General features: G+C 39.4%; 1 protein-coding gene across 11 annotated transcripts in view; it reads left to right on the forward strand.

Moving 5' to 3' along the window:
* The window catches only part of plekha7b (pleckstrin homology domain containing, family A member 7b), a 76,782-nt gene extending 67,871 nt beyond the window's left edge, over nt 1-8,911 (forward strand). For 5 of the 11 annotated variants that reach the window (XM_026167205.1, XM_026167245.1, XM_026167214.1 and 2 more), the window contains 6 exons: nt 44-135; nt 342-560; nt 2,253-2,483; nt 3,528-3,661; nt 5,178-5,326; nt 5,651-6,371. In XM_026167205.1, the coding sequence (XP_026022990.1) occupies nt 44-135; nt 342-560; nt 2,253-2,483; nt 3,528-3,661; nt 5,178-5,326; nt 5,651-5,778 (953 nt within the window). In that variant the 3' untranslated portion in view covers nt 5,779-6,371. Of the gene's footprint in view, nt 1-43; nt 136-341; nt 561-2,252; nt 2,484-3,527; nt 3,662-5,177; nt 5,327-5,650; nt 6,373-6,881 lie in introns of those variants that run through there. The other 6 variants (XM_026167199.1, XM_026167169.1, XM_026167223.1 and 3 more) reach the window with 3 other exon arrangements.
* The last annotated feature ends 481 nt before the right edge of the window (nt 8,912-9,392 follow it).

The raw sequence follows: 9,392 nt of genomic DNA on the forward strand, positions 1-9,392 counted from the left end.
TAAGATGAGAACAGACTTCTAACATCTGTGGTCTTCCCCTCAGGAACGGGCGGATCTTCACTTAGGTTAAATCAGTCTTCGAGCATCTCCTCATACGTTACCCTCCGAAGAGCAACGTCAGCAGTTGGCATAAAGGTGGGGGTAACAACAGAGTGAACATGTCACTCCAACCCCAGATTATATTCATTTATAATATTAATAAGACTTAATCAAGCATTTTAAAAGCAATTTAACAGCACTGTATAATTAAAAAAATGCTATTTTAGTCATATTTCCACCAGTCTAAAGTCTGCCATGTGTTTGCTCTTGTTATCATCTTTCTCTCTTCCCACTCGTCTCAGGAGAGACCAAAAAGTGCCTTGGAGCGTCTGTACGCTGTGGACCCGGCGCAGCAGCAGCAGAGGGGGAAGATGAGCGCTGATGAGCAGCTGGAGAGGATGAAGAGGCACCAGAAGGCCCTCGTCCGCCAGCGCAAACGCACCCTGAGTCACGGAGACCGCCACGCCGCTTCGTCGTCACGCACGTCATCCTCACGCTCACTTTCAGCAGACTTGGGATCAGTATGTTACTAGAGCAGCATCACACGTCACACTCTCACGCACGACGACAACCAAACTGAGAGTGGCGGTCTACAGCAGTAATGCATGCCTGTGTTGAGTGCAGTGGGTCTCGTCTCTGCTTCTCTTGTTACCAAGTTTATATTAAACTATTAAGTTAGTGCGGTATGGCATTTCACTGTGTGGCTCTATCTGTGCTTATTCAGCACGTGTTGTTTTCAGGCTTCAGTAGGTCTTTTTCGCCAAAGTCATTTGGCCTAAAGAACCCATTCAGTTGAGTTGCAGACTTGGATCCCTTTAAGAAAAAAATATTATGACTTAGGAGGAGAATGTGGTCTCCAAGTGCCTTTCTGGTGTGCTTGTCCTAAATGCCCTTCGGTAAAAAAGACCTATACAGATAAGTAGATACGTTTCTGGTCTACAACAAGCTGCAGCATTAAAAGTAGCACACATATATAACTGTTTAAGTGTTCATTATGAGGTGCAGATAATAACATTTACATTAAATAGTGATGATTTTGTTTTCTTTTTCAAAATCTTTACAAGATGAGATCTTGGCTATAAAACATATAACATATTAATGACCTCAGTCACTGCATTTCTCCCTTTTCTCTGCTATGGATTCTAACTTTGCTTTATCCATCATTTCTCACCCTTCCTCACTGACCTGTTCATTTTTCTTTCACATCAACACTATCCTACCACATTGATTTCTAACCCGTTGAAGTGTTTTGTGCTGTCACATAGCAGCCGTCTTGTCTCTCCTCGTGTAGATATTAAAGCCAGCTCTTCCATGTGTCCATGCTGTTGCTGTCCATATATGTGTGTCTGCATGTGTGCGTGTGTGTGTGTGAGGCAGAGAGAAGGAAAGTGCCTACTTATATTCTACTGACCAAAACATTTACGTACACTGAGCATTACATTCTTAAGCCCACTCTTGTCAATGTCATCGCACCATTTTTCTCACCTGATTTTTTTGTTTGTTTGTTTTAAATTTAAATGAAGATAAAACTGAAATCATATGTTTTATAGATTGGGACCAACTCTTGTCCCATTTAACACTTTTCCTGGGCAATGCTGATGTACAGATACTAACAGCACATTACATATCGCAACATACAGTGAGTTAGGTGATTGCATCATGTGCTCAGTGTTTTATCTGCTAATTACTGTTGGCTAGAGGAATCCTTCCTTTTACAAATGTGACTGCAAAAAATAAAAAATATTTTCTAAAGAACTCATTGGCATGTTTTTTTTTAATTTATTGCATTTTTTTCTGTAAACATGTATAACTTTCTTATGTTTGTTGAATTTGTCATCAGTTTGAGTGAAGTGTTGTGTTCTTGTCACACTTGTAGAGTTCTAGCATGCTGTGTTTTGAGATCTTTCATATCAGCATGCATACTCATTTATGCATGTGCCCTCTTTTTTTTTTTTTTACCTTTTCACACTTGTACACACACACACACACACACACACACACACACACACACGCATTTGGACATTGTACATTGCAAGTAAAAACCCTCTGCAATCTTTAATATCATGTTAGGAATAGGACGAGCATGTGTGCCATGAATATAACCACGAAGGCAAGTGAAAGAAGTTTCACTTTTTCTTTTAGTCAAGAAAACTTGGTGGCAGCACCCTGTCCTTTGTTTCACAGTCTACATTTTTCCTGTGTGCGTTGTCCAGTGGAAGAGAGAGCAGGAGTTTGACCTGCAGTTACTCGAGAGGGCGGTTCAGGGGGAGGAGGCTCAGGGAGTTAGGAGTGTCCAGGGGGAGGAAAGACCTCCCGAGCACAAAGAGAGACCCCGCTCGCATTCGGATGAATGGCTGACCTTCCGCTCCATGGCCACAACCCCCCCTCCCACCCATGAGGTTGACCTGGAACCTCTGGACTATGACCTGGACCTTAACAAAGAGGTATTTTTTTTTTCATTTTTTAAAAATAAGAAATACAGCTGACTAGGAAAAATGTCAACATAGGAATAACATGAAAGGGGGAAAACAGTGCACTGAACGTTAAAAAGGAGGCTACTCACCCCAAAAAGGAGTTTTTCTTTTATAAAATGAATACTGAAAGTGAATAAAAAGAAATATTTACAGAAGGAATATTTAAAATGATGGGAGGCGCCACAACCAAGCCCTTTTTTTAATATTCTCATGGATTGGATTTCGTGGATTGTGCTGCTGATCTTTAAATTCTCAGATGACATTTTTTTTTCTGTTTGTTTACTTTTTCTTGGTATTTCTCTCCCATTTTTGAGGAAAATAAAATAAACTTGATTTTAAAAATACCTAACTGTATCAAATGGGACACAACAGATTTCCAGTCAATAAATGTCACTCGTCTTTTTTTGCTGATTGGCTGGTAGAAGTCAATACTGGTCGATACTGATGTTCCACTGATATTTTGATGAATCCCTAAAAGGCATATACTGAAAGGTTTTATCATGTTTAAAGAATATGTTAAAATGAGCAACAGATAAACAGCACCTGCACCAGCAAACGTGGCACATAATTAATAATTTCCTACACAATGCTGTCGTGAGGCAGCCTGATTAGACTGGCTGACAAACTTGCTGCTGAAATTATGGAAAAAGCATCAGAAAGTATTGCAGCACTGTTTCTACATAGGTATTGAAGAAATGAGCTATAGGCTGGATGCTGGCGGTATAAAGTATGCATTAGTATGCGACAGATAAACGTCATTGTGTGAAGCTATACAAGTGCTGAAACTTTCTGCCTGTACTAAAATGAAAATAGCATTTTAAAGATACTTCAGGGCACATCTCTGCATATTTAGTCTCCATATTTTATTACAGTTTGTCCTATGCTTATTTGATCATTTTCAGGATTACAAATCTTCAACTTGCGTAGTGAACTCGTATATCATTTTTGACCTCACAGTAGAGATCACAATAAAGTGGCAAACATCTTAATTCACACACTGCATCTGTGTTCTAGCTGTCCAAACCTCAGAAAGTGTCGATTCCAGAGCGCTACGTGGACTCGGAGCCTGAGGAGCCACTCAGTCCTCAAGAAGTGGAGGAGCGTCATCGTAAGGTGGAGCGTATCAAAAGCATCTTGGCAAAGTCCAGGTAGATGAAGTGTAACTAAATAAACCCTGAAGTTACATTGGAGTGTTACTCAACTCTGATGTTTTAGGAGAGTAGTGTTTCCATACTACTAGTCAAGCAAATGCAATCAGTTTCAAGGCCCTGAAGATTCTGGACTATAGGACTGTAAAAAAAAAAAGCATTGAGTCACCCCTAATTTCTTTATATTTTGGACCCTAGGATTCAGGCTTTCTTGTAATTTTTTAAGGATCTTGAGCAACAAACAGCCTTTCTTTCAAAGTTTTTCTTTACAGACTGGCTGCGTTTTTACTCATTTTCAGTGAAGTCTTTGTACCTCACCATTTGTAAAAGGATGTGTTTTTTGTTAGGCCATTTAACACTGATGTATATGAATCAAATATTTTTTTAAAGCAACCTAACTCAAGGTATTATTCAGTTTTGTTTCTACACATAACAACTTTGGAAGACACATTTTTAAATTGTATCTTTAGGTGCTTTGTTACTAGCAGCCCAATTTATTCTCATTTATTTAATAGAATCTGCAAAAATGCCACAGATAACACAGTCTGAGTGTCATAAAAAAGTGTTCTTGTACCAACAAGGTAATTCCCAAAGAATTATTAGCCAAGGTATGCATATCATGCATGTTGCACAGAGTGTCCTTAAAACATTTAAGATGCATTGGCAGAACTAAAAAGCTATCTACAGCAGAATAACAGTATCTGAAAGTCATACCGTTAAGAAAAAGGGAAAAAAATCCATCAAATACCTGACACAGGAGAGATGCATATGTCCTTTCAATCCATCAGGACGTCATTCCTAAGGAAGGGAAAGAGGAAGAAAAGACTGAGGTATGCCAAGTTACACAAGAACTGGACTGAAACCCAGAAACAACAGGTATTATAGGGAGATTGATTCAAATTTGAAATTTTTGTTTCACATCCTACTCCACCATATGCAAGGTACAAACTTTGAGATTTACAAAAGTGAGTGCGTGTAAAACACAGTGGAGGCTCTGTCATGATGTGAAGCTGTATTTCAGCCAGTGTTGGTGAGGATTTTATTCAATTAGATGGAAATGTCAATCAGAAAAGAACCATCAGATTTTGATTCACCATGTACTACCATCTGGAAAGCATCTGATTTGTAATTTCTTTATTTTTGAGCATGACAGTGATCCCAAACACACTGTCAGTGCAGTAAAAGCATGATTGATGACTGATGGCATCATCAGTCATGGATTGGCCTCCACAGAGCTTCAGCTTTACTGAAGCAGTGATCTAGGGAATAGGACAAAAGTCAACCGACATCCAAGCAGGAGCTTTGAATATCTTCATTCATAAAATCATGTTTCATTAGGTCACAGCACCTATTGCTCATATTCCTAGCAAAATATAAAGAAATGAGGGGTGTCCAAGATTTTTGGACAGTTTGGTATATCTCAGGCTTCTTTTTGACCTCCCTCTAGGGTCCTTCCACATTTCTATGGTGTGTGAGATTTTTGTTCATTTGTTGCTTTCATTCTTTTCTTTTACAGTGTGCAAAACCTAGCACCAGCGGTGTCTGCGGAGAAGCCAGAAGAGGTGCCCGTGGCGCTCGACTCAGCTCTGCAGGAACAGGAGCGGATCATCACCATGTCCTACGCTCTCGCCTCAGAGGCTTCGCTCAAGAGCAAACTTGTTGCAGGTTGGTCTCTCATCTAATTTGAAACCATTATCTGCCTATTTGAACCGTGAGTGTGAAAAATCATTGCAAAAAAAAAAAAAAAATGCTGAAAAAAATAATAATTCCACACAAGCTGACGGCTTGAGTGGAATTCCTTCTGGGATCATATTGACATATTTTTGTTGAAGAAGGGATAAAGAGAGAGGGAAGCAGTCTTTCAAGAATTCTGGATTGATGAGGTGGGGCGTAAGGTGCAGAGTCAAGCAATAAGGCTGTTCATTTCCTAATAAGTGAACATTATTCCTTACTAGGATCTAAGATAGTCTCTAATTGCAATCCATGTAGGATCTTTTAGGCTGGGGAGGAATCGCTTGATGAGGCCATTTTGTGATCTGATCAATGACCCAGTCAAACTCTACTCCACATCTGCATACTGTTGCTGCCGCTTTGAACGTAGCTCTGAACCTGCATAAAAGACACTGCGCCCACATCTCATCTCTTTCATACTCTACAGCAGACAGGCGAGTTAATTTTCACTGTAGCTGCAGCAGATTGTCAGTCTGCCTGCCTCGCACGCACACACACACACACCTATGCACACACATATATATCTGTCACACACGGTAAGACTCAAGCTGTCAGCGTGTGAGGAAGTTTAATATGCACAGTGAAGCAAAGTCAACAATTATAACATTATTTCCAGCATAGAGAAATGCCAGAGAATATAACTGGTGGCATCTTGTCAGTGGAGACTGAATCAATGACTTTCTCTTCCTTTGGTGTTAAAGTGAGGTATGTTGGTGCACTTTCAAATCCTTGAATTAAAAGAAGAGTCTTTTCCATAGTATTATGCATGAGAGACATCAGTAACTCCAGCATAAAAGCAGGAATATCTGTCGCTGCAATATCACATACGTGTGGTATTTATTGCAAAGGTGTTTTCATTGTTGGATTTTTTAAAATTCTTTGTATTCATTGGATCTCGTCAAATCTGTAATTTTGTACAGGGAAATGATTAATGAGCTACAAAGTTATCTTCTTGTTCAGTGCCTCTTGTTTTTTTGTATATAAGCAGATTAATTAAAAATGAATATTAACCAGTCCTAATCACGTTATGATGACCTATTAAAAAACGTTTTTTTACATTTGCATTTACATCTACATTTTCAGATTTCTTTAGTATACTTCATTGCTATTGAAGTTGGGTGATATGTATATGTATATATACATGCATGTATTCACTATTGTTTAAAAAATGCACTATTAATTTGTTTAAGTGCTGTTTGAAATGACTAAAATTTCCCCCAAAACTGATCCAATTTTATCGAAAAATCTTTTTAACATTTAAGAAGACCGATATAATAAAAAACCATAAGCAGTGTTATTGGACTAATCCATATTTCCCATCCCGAGTGTAATAGATGCACAACATAGAAACTGTAAGTACAGTTAAAAAGTTTCATGCTTATATTTCTTTTCAGGAAAACATGAATATGAAACTATTTCACTCTTTTGGCTTCTAACAACAAATGTTCCTTCTCTCTTTCCCCCCCCCCCTCTTGCCCTCTCTCCATAGTTCCTCCACAGGTTAACGTCCTAACACCTCCTCCCCCACCCCCTCCTCCACCTCCTCCTCTTCCTCCCGTTTCTCTGGCGCCTCCTTCTCCTCTGAACAACGGAATTCACTACACATTTGTCTAGTCAGAAACATGAAGTAAGGCCTAAGTGCACGCTTTGCGGTGCTAATGCTTCTTGCTAATTCCCCCCCCAAAACAAGGTGTTCTTGCGTGCTTCGCACCTCGCCGCATGCTCACCGCGCCGTCATGATTGTCGGAAACACATCTCCTCTAGGTTAGGGAAGCCCTGCCTCTGCTCCCATTATAATCAAAACAAACATCTGCAGGCAGTCTGCTCATCCCACTGTGATAATTGTGTGTAAATTTTTTTTTGTACCACTGCCAAAATATTTATGGATGGCTGTGCAAAGAAAGGGCTCAAACGAACACGACTGTTTGTAGCATTGTGTATAATTAACAAAAGAGACACCTTTTGATTTAGCACCTTGACAGTTCAGCAGTCAGCACAGCTGCATTCCTCAGCACCAATTAGCTCCCCATCTGTAGCCTGGCAGAAGAAAATCTACATATCACTGTTGTTACTGTAAATGCACAAATAAAGCTCGTGTCATTTCACTGCTTTATTTAAAAAAAAAAAACTTCTGTCCATCACCCAGTACTTGATGCCACAGATATTTTAATGCTATTTCCTGTTTAAAGGTATTTTTCCTGTACTAACCATATCAGCCATCTTTTGACAAATAGACGCACGTAAAATAATCAGATCCCAAAACAGTAAACGAAGACTCGCAATAACAAACACGTATATGAACTTTAACTTGCAGAGCAATGCAGCATTCATGTGGCTCTGAAAGCGTGGAATAGTTTCTTTTCAGAACTGCACAATGTGGATGTGAGATACTATCTACTCATGTCGCTGCATGCTTTCTTTATATTCTGGGTTTGCTTTCGGAGGTGAGCTTTAATGCGCAGTCGGGTTGTGAAAGTTAAGAATATTACATGCACGGCACTTGTTTCTTCACAAAAACCCCTCGCATGTAACATTTTGCATGTTAGTTTTAATCTGCATGTTGGGCAGCATGAAGTTATGCATGCACCGCGGTGAAAGCCCTGTTATTATCGCTGTCTGATAATACCTTTAATGATTGGCCTCTAACTGCCCTTTAATAATGTGCAGGTATGTTATATCTTTACAAAGCTACTTTTTAAGAAGGGACTGTTAAGTAACCCCACCCCAACATAAAAAACTGAAACACACTGTTACTTTATCCAATTTTGTAGTTTTTTGTTTTTATTGTGTTTATGATATTTACTTTCCTTGTGCTTACTTTTTCCTCTCTCTCATCACTTCCCAGCTCAAGCAATTTCTGGACACTGAGGTGCTATTTCACACTGACAACAATCCACTGGGTTTTCAAAGCAAAGAGGATTTTTGTTTGATTCGGGACATTTTTATATGCAGCAACAGAAAAACGGTAGCGACGCCTTGAACTTGCTCTCTGAGATGTATGCAGCAACAACTAACTGAGGTGTTTCAAAGCTGCTGAAAGCAACTTTCTATAGAAAACCTGAGGACTTCGCTGTGGCTGTGGCTGTGGCTGTGCTTATCAAATATGGAAATGTCTAAAAAAAAAATGTTAATCTCATAATAGTAAAATGACATTTTCTACAAGTTATCGCACTTTTAACTGTGCACTGTATCATATTTTCAAGACACGACTGAATTGCTTCTTGCAGTGTGATCGCAACTGAAAAACTCAAATGGAATGTGAAGAGCGAGAAGGTACTAAATGCGTCACGATGATAGTATTTTTGTCAACACTCAGATAATATTCTTAAACCAAACCACTTGAAATCTCATATGTATGTACTTGTAGCACTGCCAGTCCCCTTTAGGCTTGCCAAAATAAATTTTATTTTTGCTTACATCGGGATGAAAATAACCTCGAACATATTTTTTGTGTGACTTGAGAAGGTCGAGCAATGAAAGTTTATAAAAAAAATGTGAATATTAAAGTTATTAACACAACATTTGCTTTGTCGCACATGTGTTCATTTCATTGATTTTATTTCTACGAGGTTGGCTCGAATGAGTCGAGCACCACGTACAATGGCCTCAAGCTTCAGACTACGTACAAAAACATGTAAAAATCTTTTGTTTTTTTCAAGGGAACTTTAAAACTCTACCGCGGTTTTCGCTCGACTTCTCCAGGCATAACAAATACCCAAATGTCTGCTAGAGTAGGCTAAGGCACCCTGACACAGTGGGCCCCTGTGATGTTCGATTGTGCCTCTGCGGAGAATAGCGCAGTAGGTTAGTGCAGAATTCAGTGTCCTGAATCCAAACAGAGCATTTCAGCGCTTTCAAGCAGACTCCCGCTGAGTACGAGAAAGTGCATCAGTGTCCCGATCCTTTTTTTCTCGCAACATTATCTGGAGCTTATGAGTGCAAACGACTTATGAAACATTTCCCTTGCCGCATTAGTGGCGCAGGTCTTTGTGGCACAGCT

Source organism: Astatotilapia calliptera, chromosome 1, assembly GCF_900246225.1.
Source record: "Astatotilapia calliptera chromosome 1, fAstCal1.2, whole genome shotgun sequence".
In the NCBI taxonomy this organism is placed as follows: domain Eukaryota; kingdom Metazoa; phylum Chordata; class Actinopteri; order Cichliformes; family Cichlidae; genus Astatotilapia; species Astatotilapia calliptera.